This window comes from Drepanopeziza brunnea, assembly GCF_022702325.1.
Source record: "Drepanopeziza brunnea f. sp. 'multigermtubi' strain 214-2 chromosome Unknown ctg7, whole genome shotgun sequence".
Taxonomy (NCBI): domain Eukaryota; kingdom Fungi; phylum Ascomycota; class Leotiomycetes; order Helotiales; family Drepanopezizaceae; genus Drepanopeziza; species Drepanopeziza brunnea.
The window spans coordinates 240527-260007 of record NW_027094070.1 but is presented as its reverse complement, the minus strand read 5'-3'; the positions used below and the strand labels follow the sequence as shown (position 1 = coordinate 260007).

At 47.0% G+C, this 19481-nt stretch overlaps 4 protein-coding genes across 4 annotated transcripts; 2 read left to right on the top strand and 2 right to left on the bottom strand.

Moving 5' to 3' along the window:
- Positions 1-4860: 4860 nt before the first annotated feature.
- L3040_004624 (uncharacterized protein) lies at positions 4861-6826 on the top strand (the record flags this gene model as incomplete). The annotated part of the gene is made up of 5 exons (XM_007287946.2): positions 4861-5003; positions 5060-5141; positions 5227-5263; positions 5329-6134; positions 6182-6826. The coding sequence occupies 5 exons, from the start codon at positions 4861-4863 to the stop codon at positions 6824-6826; spliced, it is 1713 nt and encodes a 570-aa protein (XP_007288008.2).
- A 3198-nt stretch (positions 6827-10024) lies between these two features.
- On the bottom strand, positions 10025-10712 carry L3040_004623 (uncharacterized protein; the record flags this gene model as incomplete). Its single annotated transcript, XM_007287945.1, has 3 exons — positions 10025-10225; positions 10338-10552; positions 10634-10712. 3 exons carry the CDS (start codon positions 10710-10712, stop codon positions 10025-10027), a joined length of 495 nt encoding a protein of 164 aa, XP_007288007.1.
- A 1373-nt stretch (positions 10713-12085) lies between these two features.
- On the top strand, positions 12086-13698 carry L3040_004622 (uncharacterized protein; the record flags this gene model as incomplete). Its single annotated transcript, XM_007287944.1, has 5 exons — positions 12086-12131; positions 12195-12250; positions 12317-12400; positions 12454-13476; positions 13540-13698. 5 exons carry the CDS (start codon positions 12086-12088, stop codon positions 13696-13698), a joined length of 1368 nt encoding a protein of 455 aa, XP_007288006.1.
- Positions 13699-16001: 2303 nt separating this feature from the next.
- On the bottom strand, positions 16002-18305 carry L3040_004621 (uncharacterized protein; the record flags this gene model as incomplete). The annotated part of the gene is made up of 1 exon (XM_007287943.1): positions 16002-18305. One exon carries the CDS (start codon positions 18303-18305, stop codon positions 16002-16004), a length of 2304 nt encoding a protein of 767 aa, XP_007288005.1.
- Between the last annotated feature and the right edge of the window lie 1176 nt (positions 18306-19481).

Genomic DNA, 19481 nt, shown 5'->3' with positions numbered 1-19481 from the left:
CCTGAATGAGATAGCTTTCATCAATATACAGAGTTCAAAGTCTTTCATAACATTCATACATTCACACCTTTTACTCTCACGGTATCACTCTGGAAGTATTAATAATTGAGTGCTGAAGAATCGACAGCTTTTATCAATATTCCGAGTTCAAAGTCTTTATTAGCATTAGTAGATTCACAACTATTGCTTTCACGTTATTAATCGTCGGCTCGCTTATGCGGGCCTCCATCATCCTTTAATACTGAACTACTATTAAGTAGGTGCTAAACCATCGACAGCTGTAAGAATATAGGGCGTACGCATCCAGGGTCACGTGGGCTGTCCTTGGCACCAGCATCTAGCTCCCTGAGCTAGAATAGTTGAGCCTCTTCAGACTTTACGAATATAATTAGTATCACCTTTATATTTTCGTACTTCTCATTCGGTACTTATGATACTGACATTGATCAATGGTTAACCTCACAGTTGATTGTAAAATAATTGGGTTTTTATAAAAGAGATCGACACGCAAACAAACTAAGTATAGTTTTCATTTTGCAGAAAGATGCTAATGAATATCGATAAACGACTACCTGAGCACAGCCTTCGCTCCTTTTATATAGGTGCAAGCTTAATATCAAACTGAGTACAGTCTTCGACCTTCGAGCTTGTTTTGTTAGAAAACAACTTGCGTCTATTACGCAATACACATATACGTCCCCCCTTCACCTCAGCGCGAACTTCCCCCCTTACGCCAAGCCAATTTTCGACCTCTTCGCTGAACTACTCGAATCTTACACATCTCTGCTAGCTTTAGAAAACACCCTCACCTCGAATCTTTTTCTTTTTCGGCCATAAGCACCGCGGACCTTCCCGATTCGGCCTTAATACATTCAATCCCGAGCTCTACGCTCTTCAATCCGAATACGATGGAAATGCTAGCGGTCCTATACAAAGTAGAGAGATGAAACGAGCCTTTTGATATCGCGAATTCGGTTCACCTTACAACTCTTATTGTTAATGGCCACATTCTCTTTACTCTCTTACGCTACCGAAGAGGGACGCATAAATGCAAATACACGTAAGAGAACTTTGGAAAAGCCTTTGAAGGATTTAAAAAGGCAATTTGGAAGCTCGGAAATCGCCGAGTAACTCGAGACCTCTGCGAATGGCTAGTACTTCGAAAGGTTTGGATACAACCGGTTCAAAGGAAAGGGACCTCGTATAGCTACGTGCTTGTCGTGGGACCAGGCCACGTGATAGTATTAGAGCACGGACCAGGTAATGGGGGAGTCATCTCCTTTCCCTGATGGTTTCTATCTTCTAGACAATACAACATCCTTCTCACCTTCAGTACGAGTCGTTCAGCTGTGCTGCAAGCTTGCCTCGAAGAAACAACACTTCACGTTTGACTCCAAAGGCCCCGAGCTGATTGCAAAGCAACAGCTCTAATAACCATTAGTTCCTTAATTTTCGATTGTTCAGCCACCTTTTCAATCACTTATTCAACCAGGCTCTTTGACCATCGGACCGATTTACGGACCATCGAGAATTGCTCTAGCGCACCTACCCGTTTCTACCAAATTCTCGAGATGTGCGCTTATAGATAATTCAGCTAACACCTTTTCAGCTAATTCAGCCATCACAAGTAATCCAGCTATCAATTCAGCAATTAATCCAGCCATCAATCCAGCAATCGCAAGCTCCGCGCACCTTCCTAATTCAGCCTCAATACACTTACGAACCTGACGATAATGAGGATTAGCTTTTCCTACCTCGAACTTCTATTCTTCGATTTTCCCCAACTCATTCCCAGCCAGCTGCACAACTTTAGTACGATAACAGCCAAACGCAAAAAGATGAATTCGCCGAACAAATCGAAGAGTTACGAAAGGAGTTAGAAAGCAATTCCGAAGATCAGCCGGACGAGGATTGCGATAACGACGATAACGATTACGGCGATAACGATAGCTACGATGATAGCTACGACGAGAAGTACGATGATAGAGAATAGTGAAACGCTCGATGGATAGGCAACGCATAAGGCTAGTATTGTATTTGAATACAAGAGTGATGTATTCAGGCCTTGCTTGGACATGGATTTTGCGACTAGAATGGAACAGAAATGTAAAGAGTTGCTAGTGTGGGAATATAGGGCGTAGGCGTCCAAGGTCACGTGGCTATACTAGGTAGCTGGCCTTGGCACCCTTATAGCTCCCTCAGCTAGAATAGCTGAGCCTCTTCAGACTTCACGAATACAAGTGGTACCACCCCTATATTCGTACTTCTCATTCGGTACCTGTGATATGAACAATAGCCTTTATCAATGTTCTAACTTCCAAGTCTTTATTAGCATTCACACATTCAAGCCGCCTGCTTTCACGATATTATCCCGGAAATATGCCGTCCATTATCCATACCCCTCTCCAGTGTGACCTATGGTCCGAGGCATAAAAGAATGATCATTGGGCTTCAAACAGATTGTGAGAGCATTTTAATTAGGCTGAATCCAGGCCTGGAGTTAACTGGGTGGTGGCTTCACATCAACCGCCTATCAGTAAACCCGGAAATCTTAGAAGGGTCGAGCTTACGGTGGATCATTGGACAGGGTCGATGTTACGCAGGGTATGCATCTTCGAGGCGAAGAAAGGAAGGAAAGCCAAACAGAAATCCACGAATTGGAAAACCTAGGCTTCCAAGCCCACCTCAAATACCTGATTGATGCCCGGGAGACTCACATGTATGCTATGACAACAACTGGTAAGAGAGCATGAATGTGGATTGCACATGTTGACGAAGACTACTTGGTCCCGTGGGTACCAATCTCTACGGGACTGGGTGATAAGGCCTTGCTGTCTATTGGGATAGGCTCACGGCACCGACGGAAGCGATATTGTGGATTGCTGGGACTACATGAAGAGAAACCGAAGTTATGGATGGGCAGCTTCGAAGCGCCAAGCATGCATCTCGAGATGCAGCTCTCGAGACCGGCCCGGCCAGCCATCTACTCTTGATGACTCTGTCACTCTCAAGCCTAGCCGAGCCTAGGATCGGCGGCCATATTATATTTTGTAAAAGCCAGCAAAACCCTACTAAACCTATAAAGACCAGAAGGTTGCTGCCGACCCTTGCAATAGCACGGAAATAACTTACACGAAAGAAAACGGCCGAAAAAAGTGCAAGTCCTGGCAAGGTTTACTAGTCTGTGATCAACGAATCGAGATACAGCACTTCTATGCTCATGAGTTACGGTTTATTGTACCACAAAACTCATTCGCAGCATGTGATATCTCTGCTTATGCCTCCGTTTCTGCTTTCAGCTCATCAGATTCTATCGCCGCGGTTTTTGTTTCCGACCAGGTTTCCCTTTCCTGCCCTCTTAGAGTCTTTTGTGATTATTGAATAGGAAGGGGCTGTATAACTTGAAGTTCTGTATATAAACAACACAAAGTTCATCATCGCAGTAGATAGTCTCAGTTCTCAGCTGGTCCCTCTTCCCGTCCCAGCCCAACTCATGCAGCTCGTATCACGATCATATCACGTTTCACTGCGGGGTAGGTAGCATCCTGCCTCCAACAACGTGTTTCCTTTCAACCACTACAGGGGCGAAGCATTGTCGCCGCCACGGTGATACGCAGCAGTAAAATATTTATATGAGCGCGGAAGAGCCCTCGTTACAAGTTTGAATTTTCCTAAAGGCTCTCTCTCCTTTTCATATTCTAACATTGAGGCATTTTTTCAACCTTTCCAAAAATGACCATAACTATTTGGGAGTCTCTTTCGCCCATCGGCATAAACATACCTCCCCTAACCTTAGACCCTAAATATTACGGTGGCCACAAAGAAAGGTTCAGTGGATTTTAATCTTTGGAATTCAAAGAAAACTTCTCTGCCCCTCACAGACGACATTTGATGTTTCAAACTCGAAACGACGATGATCCTCGGTACAGTCGACCAATCTTGCCCCTTAATCCGACATCCCGTCGCCGAATAGGCAATGGGGGAGACGTCAGCCATATTTTCGCCGTTACGAGTTATCTAGTCTACCGAAGCTATCCTGATCTCCAGTTCTGGTGAACTGGAGGGAGACTGGGCCACCAGGTCCTTGCAGTACTACCGGGACAGTTGATACGTACTGGAGCTTCGGTATAGGCGGACGAGAACTCTGCGCAGCCATAGGAAAGCTGAAAAACCGGCGGTTATGAAGAAGGATGAATGGATTCGAAAGGAGGTAGTAAACATAACGAAGAGTACTGAGAATTTGCGATTGCAAATAAGGATGTAAGTCGAACTCTCAGTGCATCTGTCTGTATGAAAGCATGCTAATAGGTATGCGGTTCAGTACAAGTCTCCGCAAGCACTTCTCTTCGATGGGAATTTCTTCTTAATCGTGCGGTTTAAGGCCTTGGCCGAGGAGGATATTGCGGGATATATTGGAGCTGATGGACGAGACCACCGGCGACGTACGTGTTCAGGCCGGACATTACTATATCCACGAAGAACCTCAATAGGAGGCTGGGTGCGTTGTGCAGGGAGATGTCGTATCAGACAGCTTTTTTCGATACGATATCCGAATTTAGGTCGATGAAAAACCTCAAGACCGAGACCATCGTGTCGTACGAGGACCAGATCGCCTAGACACCGGAGACCAGATCCGCCTACATATTAATCAACGGCGAGAATTTCACATTCGTAGACGAGGATAAACACCAGAAGCGTTGATGTGCAGCTACGGTATTATGAATATCATGCACCTTAAGCCTATGCCCGTGTTGAAGCAGCACTACCAGTCATCTGCAGTCCGATCCTTTACCGTTAAGAAGGGGAGGAACAGAGGGGCGTACCGCCAGGCTAGGCGATACGGAGCTCCTATCTATTTTGATGCAGGGAGGTGCCTTCACAGTATCCGAGCAGATCGAGACCGCTGATAAGTTGGACATCACCAAGTGCTCCGTATGCGAGGCCATCCCTCTGTTCTGCGACTGCCCGAGGCCCAAGCCCCCTCCGACCACTGTTTCTACTAGGTACGCGGTTGTGCAGCTGAACACGTGGTCTCGTGACGCTGAATAGTCACTGGTAGGACTCATGCACCTTCTGGTTTGCACCTTTGCCGTTACACAAATATTGATATTATTCACAACTATCCCGGATCGTCGCAATTAGTTTCCCTCTCTGCCTGCTATATAAGTACACAAGAATGCCGTGGTATATTGTTCATACGATATCACCAAATATCCTTTATTACAGACACCTCCGTTACTTTACCTTCTATTGGTTACCACTGGTAAGCAGAACTATCACGAAGCTATAGCAAGTGCTTGAGAATCATAAACTGACTTTTGTCTCTAGATATTTGTGGCGTTATGGGCCCCTTTACCGTCTTTGCGACACCTCTGAACATACGGGGAAACAATCGGATGTGGATATGCCGGAAGAAGTTGCCGAACAGCAAGGAACTTAATACCACCGCATCTGGTGAATATGAAAAGAACGACCACGATGTACCTGCCGAGCTTTGGGGCAAGCACTACGATATACACGAACCGTTTGTAGAACTCGATCTGGCCAATCCTCTGGCAGAAGGTATGTGTACGCCGGAATGGGATCGTGTTCCCTGTACATTCGTCCTGAAAGAATTTGAAGATGGCCAACGCGATGAATGCGAAGTGTACCTTCAATTGCGAGAATTACAAGACAAGTGTATTCCAAAATTCTTCGGAGAAACGAGTTGGAAGGATTATACGGATCCGGATGAAACAACCACACATCAAGCCATGTTACTCGAATACTTGGCAGGCTACTACACGCTAGCCGAAAGATTCACCTTGGATAAGTCGATACACCAGGGATTTATAGACGCATTAGAGTCTATAGGTGAAGCTGGTATTTGTCATGGAGATGTAGCAGCGCGAAATCTTATGTATCAACCGGACACGAAGGAGGTCAGGGTCATTGATTTCGAACTCTCCAAGAAAAACAGAGAAACCGATATTCTCCGTAGCGAGAAATGGGGTACAGAGCTCCTCACGATGACAAGCCAAAATCTACTGGAATTCGAGTGTTGTTGGGAGGAAAGTGTGGAGGATTTTTTGCTGGGAATCTTGAGGGAGTCTGCCCCCACCAAGATGGGCGGCGTGATACTTTATTATCAAAATGTTCGTCCACACCTGCAGCTCTCCACAACCCCGCTGACCCCTCTCAGAACCCTCAATCTCAATGCATTCTCTGGCTCTTCGAAGAACTCGCCGACTCCTATAACCTCGGATACATCGCCTTTCTCCATATGCGCCATCCCAAATACGAGGAAGACTCTACTGAGTTCGTCGAATCTAACCCTCAAGGCTGCTCTCCGAAAATTTTGGGGGCAGGTGGCGATCCCATTTGTCCCTATTGGGGAGGACTCTTTGAAGAGACGTCCTATATCCTTGGAACTTACGATACCTCTCACAAATTTGTATCCGCAGATGGGGTTCGCAACGACAGGCTCTGTAAATTTGCTTGCACGTCACTCTTGCCTATAAGAAAGCAACAATTGCTCGGTCTTGTTCAAAGTGAGCAAATACCTGAGGACTCGCATGAAGATCTCTTTTCTCATGTGCAGTTCAAGAAGTATCTGCTGTTTATGGAGAGTGAATTGGGGGAAAGGGAGTGGTTTAATGGGGAAAGGGTAGGCCAGAGTGACTTTGTGATGATTTGGCCGATGGAGACTGTTGCTGCTAGCAGAGATGTGGATTTGGAAAGGGAGTATCCAACATTGTTTGCTTGGAGGAAGAGAGTGCAGGAGAGGCCGGCGTGGAAGAGGGCAGTGGAGAGGAGGAATGGACGCGACGTGATACAGTTGAATTGAGGGCAGGCCGGTCGCAAATGAAGGCCGAAGACGAATTACGAATGGCTATCTTCAGGCACAGGCTCTCTTGGGACTTCCAGGACCTAAAATCATCAAGAGGCGCACACACATCGACATCAGGTGCTTGGGCGCATAGTATCTATTAGCACAGCGGCGGCAATCGGAATAAAAACATGGATTTCAAATATATTGCAACTAAAATATGACCTTCAGACGTCCCTCTGCGCCAGGAAAGTTATTTAGAGCCCCCCATCCCCCTTTCGTATTCCAGATTTCTCAATTTTCAAAACTCTCATTTCAAACCCGAATTTAGCGCATGAATTTTCCAATAACATTGACACAAAATCCGATAATCCTTCCTCATTCCGAAGACAAATATATGTATACCTTGCGATCCCATCTGCTTGCTCTCTGCTTTCGTATCTTCCTCTTAAAACGTTCAATTAATATATATATATAATATAAACTCTCCAAGCCCCTCAAATAAACATCACGTAGAATATATATATATACACATATACATGCCTTAATTATGCATTCCTATAATCAAATCTCTTGAAATTTCATAATTACTAGCGATGTTTTCTAAATAAGCTCACTTGGCAATATCTCGCTTATTTAAGCTCCTTTTTCCTATCCATTTATTTTATTTTTATCAAGCTTATACCGGCTTTCATGGCTTATTAAACAGATTGAGCCTTCTTTTTTAGATTTCCGCTTCGCATAAGTTACTCGGAATGAATTTCTCCGCCCCCCTCCACTTTTGTATATATCTTAGCAGACATAGCAAGTTGCGCTGCCGCTAGGCTGCTGATCATACGATCTTTAAAGATAAAAAATTATATATATACATAATATGTAAACTCCTCAATCCTTACTTATAAACCTCAGAAGGAAAAAAAAAGACATCTTCCTTACATATTCCCGCAATATCTCGTCTATTCAAGCTCCTCGTACCTTCCTTCCTTCCTTCCTTCACCAAGCACGATCCCGGAAGCTTACGACTTCCTCAAGGCTCTACTTAGCAAACCGGCCGACTTTCAACCTTCTTGACCACTACGGAGTTCTGCTTCAAGCATTGCACTCGATAAGAGTGCCTCTCTAGCTAACTGATACTGCTTTTGTAATGAGGACGAGGTACGCCCCGCCCTATAAAGATTGTAAAAGCCTGTCAGATGCACGACGAAATAAAGACTAAACTTTAAGGCAACGTGGTGCTTTCCTAGGGAATATTCTTTCAACATTATTATACCATATTATTAAATTTTCTGTTAAATTTTAGTTTTTTTGTTTTGGGTTTCATTTTCTTTTCGCACTGCTAATATGAACCTACGGCTAGCCCCAATCCGGCCTTAATATTAACCGGTTTGCGACTCGCACAATTACGTTATAAGCTGGCTATTGCAATCTATACTTGCTTGACTTCTTTTGATAATTTTCTTTTAGCGAGAGATTTCCTTTTACTATGATCCATTTTATTCGTAAAAGAAAAGCGCAAACGATAATAGCTTTCGCTGCAGCACTTTGAATCGCTTTTTAAGGCTTTTTTGTATATAACTCTGTAGCTTAGCACGTCGCCGTACCTTAAAGGAGGTTCTAGGGCGGCAAGCTTCGCCTGCTATCCGCCCGACGTTAATAAATACAACAATAATAACATTCCTTCCTGCTTTCCTTTCCTATTACATTCATAACGCTTTCATAATCTTACGACCTTGATTCGGCCTTTCTTTTTAACTCCCGCTTCGCATAGTCTTCTTGGAATAAAGTTCGTTCACTTACATATATTTATTTACTTATTTACTTATTGACTTACTAACAACCTAAGTCGGTCGGTCGGTGGATAGGTGTGCGCACTGTGCAGTAAAGGAAAGTAAAGTAAATACGGAGAGTCATGAGTACTTACCCGCGGCGGGGAGGGCGCATATTTGCTGCGCTATGGGTTTGGGGATGGTCACTAGTGGATAAAGCATAAAGAGGGGACGGAACGGGACGGGAAGGGAGATTGAAACTTGCGGTGTGTAAGATGTTTGTTAGATGCATACGTAACCAGTTTGGCCTCGGATGTATGTTAAATGTTTGGAATAAGTGAACTTACTAGGTAACTTACTGGGTTGATGATCGAGAAGTTATTCCAAAGCGCGAAATACCTGTGAAATCGGAACGGGACAGAGTAGATTCCTAGGAATACGGATTGATTAATGGATGCTCGGTAGGGTATGTTATTATTGTTATTGTATTTATTTACGTCGGGCGGGTAGCAGGCGAAGCCTGCCGCCCTGGGACCTTTTATAGGGTACGGCGACGTGCTAAGCTAAGGAATTACATATAAAAAGGCATTAAAAAGCAATTCAAAGTGCTATAGCGAGAGCTATTGTTATATGCGCTTTTTTTTTGTAGATAAGATAGATCACAATGAAATAAAATCTCTCGTTAAAGGAAAACCATAAAAGAAAGTCAAGCTGGTATAGACTGCTATAGCCAGCTTATAGCGTAGTTGTGCAAGTCGCGTAGCGACGAGAGTCGAGGTCGGACCGGAGTCAGCCGAAAACAAGTGAAAAGAAAAGTCTAATACAGAATGCTTAGACTCTAAAAGAAAACCCAATATTATATAGTAGTGTGAGAAAAAGTTCCCTCGGGAGCGCACCACGTTGTCCCAAAGTCTTAGTTCCGTCATGCGGCTTCTCTGACAAGCCTTTACAGCTTTTGTAAGGCGGGGCGTACCCCATTCTCCTTACCGAAGCAGTAGGGTATGGATAGGAGGATAGGAGGATTTTTAAATAAAGTTCTTTTATATGTAACCGAGAGCCCGCAGGTTATAAGGTAGCGAACTGACTATTATATATTCTATTATGAAATGTTCGGATGATTACAGGACCGGAGCAGCCACTTTAAGCCGTTCCTATATTCCTTCCCTACCGATACTCGTACAGAGAGCCTAACCCAATGCTACCCAAAACAATCCAAGAACACCGCAAAGCACCACCACCGCCTCCGAAGAAAAGAAAAAAGGGAGGCCATCAAGACTCCCTTCCCTCCCGTTTCCGCCTTCAAAACACTTCAAACAAACTGCTCGTACGTCTCCTCCACCCCATCCCTCTTCCCCGGCCACACCCTATTGCTCCTCAAGTTCTTACCCCCCCACCAGCTGCTCCCCTTCTCATTCATGCTCCATCCCTCCTGATCTCCCAACAGTGAGTTTCACGCGCCAAGGCCTACGGGCGCCTCCTTCATCGCGCTCTTGGCCTGGTTGTCGGTTTTCATGTCAGCAAACCTGCCATTGAACATTTGTAGGCCGACGAGCGCTGATGACCCGGTCCACAGGAGCCAGGAGAAGAAGGCGAAGGCCGCGTCTGCGCGGGCAGCTCCGCAGACGGAGCCGCGGCAGAAGAGAAGTTTGCCCTTGATTGAGCGTTAGCGAGTGCACCATGATACTCTACGAGGGAGAAGAAAGGAATAGGACAGCAGCTGGAAAAGAGTTGGGGAGGGATGTTGTTGAATTTGAGAGACGTACGAGGAATACGGTGAGCGCAACGAAGCCCGAGAAGAAGAAGATTGTAGGGAGCAGGTTGACGGCCAGGTGGATGATGGGCGTCGCGATTTTGGGCATGAAGCGAGGAGTGAGCTCCAAGTAGGCGATTGAGATAAAGGACCAGAGGGAGACGAAGATGAGGAAGTTTACTTGAGAGGGAGAGGCTGTGAGCGTATCGTTGTTGTACCAGTGTGCCACTATTTGATCATATCAGTCTATTGAGCTCTCGGAATATATTCTTGATGTGGGCTTTGCAAGAACGGGGTAAAGGTACGTACCGAATGCCGAAAGGGACATTGTGATGATGGCGAATACGGCCTGGGCGATCCGGATGGGGAGAAGAAGTCCAAGACCCATTTTGATGGCTGTGTTGGTTTTAAAGAGGTGAAGAAGGGGTTATCTGAGGTCGATCGTCTCCGACTTGTCGACGGCTAGAACTGGAATGCAAACTCGGCGACTGCAACTCGTGCGTGCTCAAGCAGTATACGGATATGAATCTTTTCTTGATCGAAGTTTAAACTTCAAAATGGATAGATCTTTGTGCAAGGGAAATAAATGTGGGGAGCAAGAATATATAGATAGATATATATAAGAAGAGCCGTGGAGATCGCAGATCGCCCACTTATGAAAAGGCAAACAAGGGAGAAACGATCAAGTCTTGGGAAGTGAGAGATGTGAGGCATACAACCGGAGGCACGCTGGCGTCTTAAGCTTTCGATGGATGGAAAGCGGCTGCATTGATCCCCTTCTGTATCATTATGAAACGGGTCGAGGCCGACTGTGCGCTTGGCGAGACGCGGTAGCCACTGCCAATGATTTCAACCAGGAAACCCGGACTGCAGTCTGCAATAGAAGCACCGAACCGTACGCAAGGGCATAGGAAACAGAAACATGGATAAAGACAAGGACAAAGACAAAGACGAGAACAAAAGTAAAAACACGACCAGAGAATCAAAACAAGCCTGAACCAATCTGATCTCGAGGCGCATGCACAGCACCAGAACCAGAAACACTCAAAATATCTGGACGATCTGATCTCGTCGCTCTGAACCAAAGGTCGAGCCGCGACAGTTTCACAGCAAACTTCTTCATGTTGGCAGTGTTTTGTTTGGATGTGCCGAGCTTGAGGTCGAGGTCGAGGTCGAGGTTGAGGTTGAATTTGAGGTCAGTGTCAGGTCTCAATCAATGCATACAATGCTCCGTGAGACGGAATTCGTACCGATGTATGTATGGGTGTATGTGGGTGTAATAGTGGTGTATGTGTATAGAAAGTAAGGGAAGCGAGGCGCGCACGTGATTAATGGAGAGATAGGGCGTACGGAGTGTACCTGGACGTAGCGTCCTATAAGTAAATCCTATAAGTAAACAGCTGTGCCTGGCCGTATATGTTTACATATATTTATAAATATAAATACAAATATAAATCTGTATATATAAATATATATATATACAATTCTCCTGCAGTCAGCCGGCCCGCAGGCTTCGGTGCGGCCACGTGACGGTAGGTGAAAGTGATTGCGGCTGTTGAAGTGGTATTACGGCGTGCTCAAGTCGCTCGATTCCCAGGTAATGATCGCTGAAATCAGAGGCGCCGAAAATGAGCTCGAGTCGAATGCTTTCCATCCTTCCCCCCTTTCCATCACATCTACACAAGTGAATACATTCACATCCAGCACCCGACACCCGACACCCGACATCCAACATCCAACTTCTAACCTCCAACCGGGACCATGTCACCTCCTCCTACTCACTTCGACACTCTCCAACTGCACGCAGGTATTTAAGTACCCCTTCCTTTGCTACCTACCTACATACTTAGACAGGCTCACAATTGCAAAGGCCAAGAACCAGATCCGACAACCAATGCGCGGGCAATTCCTATCTATGCGACAACCGTATGTACAGCTTCAAATCAGCCGTGCGCTGCATCCCGAAGCTAATGGGGTGCTGGCTGTATGCAGAGCTTCACGTTTAATGGATCGGCTCATGGCGCGAGACTGTTTGACTCGGAGGCATGGGGCAATATTTACAGTCGGATGATGAACGTACGCCTCCTTTGACCCATTATGCTTCAAATCGGTAAGCTGAATCCTCCCAGCCAACCGTCGATGCCTTCGAGAAACGAATGGCAGCCCTCGAAGGTGGCGTTGCTGCAGTAGCTGCATCCTCCGGCCAAGCCGCCCAGTTCATTGCCATTGCAGCCCTCGCCCACGCCGGCGACAACATCGTCAGCACAACGAACCTTTACGGCGGCACCTACAACCAACTGAAAGTCTTCCTCCCCCGTCTCGGCATCAACACTAAGTTCATTAAGGGCGACAAGGCAGAGGACTTCGCCACCGCCATCGACGAGAACACCAAAGCCGTCTACATTGAAAGCATTGGGAACCCCAAGTATAACGTCCCCGACTTCGAAGCCATTGCAAAAGTAGCACACGAGCATGGTGTGCCCCTGGTGGTGGATAACACCTTCGGGGCGGGAGGATATTTCGTGCAGCCCATTAAGCACGGCGCCGACATCGTCGTGCACTCGGCTACTAAATGGATCGGCGGCCACGGGACCACAATTGGCGGTGTCGTCGTCGACTCGGGCAACTTCGACTGGGGCAGGCACGCCAAGCGCTTCCCGGCGATGGTCGAGCCGAGCCCGGGGTACCACGGCCTGAAGTTCTGGGAGACGTTCGGACCGATCGCCTTCGCGGTCCGGGTGCGCGTCGAGATTCTGCGGGACGTGGGCAGCGCGCTGAATCCCTTTGCCGCGTTCCAGCTCATCCAGGGTATCGAGACTCTCAGTCTGCGTGTGGAGCGCCACGGCCAGAACTCGTTGGCGTTGGCGAAGTGGTTGGAAGCTTGCCCGCATGTTGCCTGGGTGTCGTACCCGGGCCTGACATCCCATCCATCTCATCAGCTGGCACAGAAGTACCTCGCGAGAGGCTTCGGTGGCGTCTTGAGCTTTGGTGTCAAGGGCGGGGGAGCGGCAGGTAGCCAAGTGGTGGACGGCTTCAAGCTCATCTCGAATCTGGCGAACGTGGGCGATTCGAAGACGCTGGCTATTCATCCGTGGAGCACGACCCACGAGCAGTTGAGCGATGAAGAAAAAGGCGCGAGTGGTGTCACGGAGGTATGGTCTTTTGGATCCCGCCTAACACCAAGTCACAGAAGATAGTTATTAACAGCTAAACAGGATCTCATCCGTATCTCAGTCGGTACGGAGCACATCGACGACATTATTGCCGATTTCACGCAGTCCTTTGAGGCTTTAGCGATAGCCAAGACGACTGGCAGCGCGGAAAAGTTGGAGGAGACTGGTGGTGCTGGCGGGGACGCGAAGCTTATTATTTAATCTTCTATTATCGGACATGACTTTCTCTTCTCTTTGATCTGAGCCGTTGAAATAACCTTTGAAAAATATTCCTTGCTGCGGATCATCCGTATCCGACCTTGGCATACCAGATGATGGGAAAGTCTATTACGTAGGATAAGAAAGTCTATCTGCTCAAGCAAAAACTCTCTACCTTAAAATAAATATTCAATGCTTACGGATTCGTCGGCTCGCTTAAGTGGCCCTCCATTTATCATTTCAATCTTAAAACAATGAATGGAGATTCACTTAAGCGAGCTGACGATTACAACTAAATCCGAGCCTAACTCACCAGTCTGACTTAGATCTATTAAAACGCACGCCTACTTGACCAGCAAAGTATATAATCCCCAGCCCGTTCGTTCGCAAACAAGTACTGGTTATCGCGCAAAAGAAAACAGAGATGCGATAGCTGTCGTGGGATGTTATCGTGTTTCAGTGTTTTAATATACTTTACTTGCTTATCTATGAAATCTCAGAGCATATCTTTTCTCTTTGCTCATCTTGCTTTTTGTTGAATAGTATTTTTTAGTTGATGAGGTTTGGTGATTAGCTGATAATTTGCATGAATTACTATTGCTATTACTATTGCTATTGCTATGGTTTTTGCTGTAGCTATTGCCACTGCCACTGCTATTGCCAAGCTTTCCTTTTCGCTATCACTGTTTCATATCTCTCTCTCCCTCTCCTTCTCCTTTTTTTTTCCTTTTTTTTTTTCGCAGATAACGATCGTCTTCATCCTCATCCTCGTCGTCATAGAAAATAGGCCCACTCAGAAGTGGGAGAAGAGGAGGATGATCATTAGTCTAAGAGGCGAGGCAAGTCTACGTATATACTTCTTAGTGCCACTAGGAACCCATAACGTAATCAATGTGGATGCTTCCCTCCACGAACTTTCTGGCATCGTCGGCCCGCAGTTTTTCTCGCAGGTAATCTCTTCACAATCTCAGAAAGCCGACTCCAACGCGCGCCCGGAAGGGGGCAGGCGAATAGATGGAATCAATCTGAATTAGAGGAGGAACAGTAATTCATATTATTATTTAAAAGGAGAGAAGGAAATACAAAAGTTCTCTCTCTGAGCCTTGGCGTACGCTCCTTCCGTATATAGATTCGAAACAGCTTATCGTGACTTATCTATCTCAGCATATGAGAATGCAAGGCAACAATCTTTTAACCTGAAGGAACAACTGCATTTCCTATCATATCCTCCTTCCACCCTTTCATATTCAACGCTGTAGATCTTATCAACTGATATACAGCTATCAAGCCTGATCACACCACACCACCAAAAATTCCAAAAGTCCGATAGCCACACCTCCCTAAATGACAGCAACAGAATCTACTTTTTTAATACTCCCTCTCAATGAATTTAACCCCTTATCCTATATCCCCATACCAGCGCATGCCAATACCCTCGCGAATAACCACGTCTTCAAAAGGCAGCAAAAGAAATCTCCTCTTCCAAACTCTCTTTGGAAGAGAAACACAACCGGTAGTCCGGACATGAATCTGAATAGGTATTATTCCACGCCTAACGCCCTCTGGACAACCACAGAAAAGTCCGAGAGTCAGGGAGGGGGAACAAAGGTAGCCCTGGGATGCCAAATTTGGGTGAGTCTCGTCCACAGGCTCTTTCTCCTCAGAAGTAGGATAGTTCGTCGGTAGTATTAGCAGATTGGTTGATCTTTCATCAGCTTTTATTATCATGCATGCGAAAGTCTAGAGGACATGGTGAGTGAACAAGCATTCAGAAGCTATCAAGCAGGAATTGGATTTTTCTTTCTAGAATAGACGATGGTAGAGCAAGAAGTATGTCGGTCTGTATTCAAAACCATCCACCGATGCTGTCAAGTAAAGGGGTATGGATAAGCCTTCTTAACACAGACATTTCACTCGTAGGGAAACCGCCATTCTCTTTCCAAAACTTATGATTCTTCGGGAATATCGTTTTTTTTAACATGGCAATACTAGTTCGAGAGTTGAGATTGTAGAGTGCAGTGCTCCTTTCGTCGTTCGTCACTGCTGGTAGTAAAGAATACTTTGATCAAGGCCCAAGATAGGGGATCACTTTGACAGCAGAACGGAAGATAATAGCAGATTCGCTACTTACATAGAGTTACGTATCGCCTTCTTAAGCTCTCATACATCTGTTTGCTTACGGATGCGTGTATCCTATTTTTTTTTTTTTTTTCAAAGCAAACGCCTATGCCGACCAAATCCAATCCGCTTAATAATGCGCCATCTTATCTATCAAATCATGATTTACTACGTCTGTCTCTATCTCCCTATAACTCTGCACTCGAGAAACTTTCGCTACTACTCTGACCCTCCTCCTCTCCCTCTCCCTCCTTTTCTTTCCCCTCACTCGCCCCATCAGCACCCCCCATGCGCTCGGCGACCGTTCCATCAAGCTTCGGATCTTTCCATGCCGCGATATTTTCGCACCCCATCGGGATACGCACTTGATCCCTCACGTCGCACGTTTTCCACAACACCTCTTTGAGTTCGCAGCCGACTTTCTCAATGCAGTCCATCGCCCAGATGACGTCTAGGTGCTCGTACTCCTCGATGATATGCGAATGCACGATTCGCACATGTGGCTCTCGCCCCCTCTCGAATCGTTTCAATAGGCGTCTACCATCGACTAAATCGTCCGAGCCAGTAACCCATAACGCGAAGGGCGGCACTTGCTCGTTATACCACGCCGTGCTTCCCTTAGGTTTCCGTTCGTGCTTCTTCTTGACCTCGGCGATTCGGTGGAAATGCGATTCCCGGACGTATAGGCCGTTCGATTTATCTTGCTGTTCAGACCTCTTGTAGTAGTCCTCCATCTCGTCCTCGGAGTCTTCCGCATGAATTTCCTCGCGCGTAGCAAGAATGCACTTCTGTCTCGCGAAGCACTCACGCCCAAGCCACCAACGCATACTTTCCGCGCTCACATACACGGGCGCAAACTGGAATAGGCGGTTCCGCAGCCCGCGGTCCCAGCGGGTATCAGACCAGTTGAACAGGAAGTGGAAGACCACGTATCCCATGGCGCCGTACAGTTTCCCGGGGATGAGCGTGTGCATTATCATCATCAGCGGGATGAAGGCGTGGATGCCGAATATGAGGCGGAAGAAAGCGGGCGAGATCTTACGCATGAACTTGAAGTACGCTTTTCCGATCAGTGGGCCGGCGTATGCTGCTGGAGCGAGCGCGCAGAAGACGGTGAGTTTGTCGCCGAGCTCAGGGCGCTGTTCTTTGGCGAGGGCGACGAGCGTCTGCGTTGTGCCCTGGGAGTGGGCGATCAGGCCTAGCTTCTGGAAACCCGTTTCCGAAAGGACGCGGGAGGTTAAGGCTGGGAGGTCCATGACGCCCATCTGTCTGATGTTCCACGCCCACATGCGTGGATCGCTGTAGGTGAGAAGGGTGTGATTGGGGTTAAATCCGCAGCGGTTATTACCAAGCCAGACGTCGTAGCCGGATTTGCAGAGGTAGAAGGCCAGAGAGCGGTCGTCATTGGTACAGTATGCTCCCGAAGACTGGAGGAGCCCGTGGATCATCAAGATGGGAAATTTGGGTTTTCGAGAGCTTGCTGGACGGGAAGAATCAGCTTTGGTGAAGATGTCAGGGCCTCGTGCTGCGCGCTCGCTTGGTGACTTTGGGGTGAACTCGAGAGGGTTGTAGATATGCCAAAGGTCGATGATGAAGCCATCCTCCGTCTGGACTTTAAATGTTTCCATATCTAGCCCAACTCGACGCGCGTAGTATCCAACATCACATACTAGAGGATCTGGACCACCTTCTGTAGGGATAAACTCTTCGGATCCAGCTTCGTCCTCCCCATCGTCGTTGTCGTCGTCGTCCAGTTTTGCTGTAACAGTTTTCCGCGCTCGCAGCTTCTTCTTCTTCTTCTTCTTCTTCCAAGCATTATCCTCATCCTTCCTCAGCTCCTTCAATTTCTTTTCCTCTAGATGGAACGGTCGTCTGGCGTCCGGATCCCGCAACGTAAGACGCAGCCAGATATGAATGAGCATAGGCTTCAGACTCGTCACCGCGGCCCCCAAGACAATGGCTCCGAGAAAGGCCCCCGATAGAAAGAACGATGAGATTCGGAATACCATGCATTGCAAATCCCTTTTCATCGACGACGGGCCATAGAGAGGTAGAGGCGGGAATAAAGGATTCGTCCTGGAAGGGGGCATAGCCTCCCGCAGAGAACCCTCGCCAGTCCTCTGGATTGTCTCCCTGTTGTGCGAATCCGACCGCCCATTATCTGATTCTGATCTTTCTGATAATAGTCCTGCTTGTGCGATTCCTGCCGGGTCGCCATCTACTACGGCTTTCAGTCGATTGAGCTTCGCCGCTTCTGCGAGAGGTATGGCGGGTAATCGCCCGCCATCGCCTGTGACAACAATGGCATCTTGTGGCGTTACAAGATGAGCTTGAACAGCGACGCCGGCTCTATCGCTATCGCTGGCGCTGTCGTCGCCTGGTGGTGGCGGTGCCAGCGATAGTTTCTCGACTTGGTGTGCGTATTTGATTTCCGCAGACACTGTTTTTGTGCCTGTGCCACCCGTCGCGGTCGCGGGCATCTTGTCGCGCATGGTTGAATATAGTCAGTCCAGTCCAGTCGAGGACTTATCGACAGTGTTGTGTATAGATAGAGGTGAGTGGGCAGGGCAGGGAGGATCGTGAGATGACCGAGAGTCAATTGACTGCTGTATGTTTGACTATACTGCTTGCTTTGTTGACTGTAGGGAGAAGAGAAGCCGGTCTGCAGCTGTTGATGAGAACCAATGGCGACTGGCATGTGAAGACCACTTTTCACGGATCAAGATCAACATTAACGTTGGCATTAACATCAACATTAACGTCAACATTAACATCAACATTAACATCAACATTAACATCAACATCAGAATCAACATCAACCTCAACATTAACTTCAACAGACCCGTTGACGCCGAGCAGCATATCTTTTTATTCCTCAATCCGGATAGGGCATTTCGTACTGAGACATATTCAAGAGCAAGCCAGCGCTCATTTGATAGGAAGAAACATCGGCAGCAGGGACACGAGACAGTACGTCATGAGAAAAATACAAGTACCTGCCTACCTAGATAGTATCTCCGTAGGGAAGTGCCCTGATCGGAACTCAGACAGCGGCTGGGGTCCGATGCAGAAGAGCCCCCGTAATGACATCATGTCCAGGAGGAGGCTGATACCGGTAGGTACTCAGCCGGCTGACAGATATTTGAGCCGCGCAACATTTCTTAGAAATGCTCGCAGAAATTTGTGGCTCCCAGAGAACGTCGAATTTGAATTTACTTATAAGACTTTGAAATCAACATAAGCTTTTGTTCCACGAGCCACAGGTGGCGAGGAAGTCCAAAAGTCCAAAAAAAAAAAAAAAAAAAAAAAAAAAAAAAAAAAAATCATATGCCGCCATGTGCCGCGCAATAGAAGTTTCAACCAAATAAGGAAGATAAAGCTTCCGAGTATCTCCAAAGCCGAAGTCAATAATCCGTAGTGAAAGCCTGGGCCGGTTGGAGTAAGGCTCTGAGTTACCTGCCTAGACCGAAGCGAGGTCAAAGTCAACAGGCAAGCGAAAATCTATCCCCGCCCGGTTGGAAACTGCAACGACACATCGCTTTGTCCATGGTTCGCGTACAGATGATACCGTTTGAGTGGGGATAAAAAAAAAAAAAGGCATCAAGCCTAACTACTCTCGAGCTTGCTCTCCCTACTGCTTGAAGCTCTCTTTGTAGTCACATGATCTG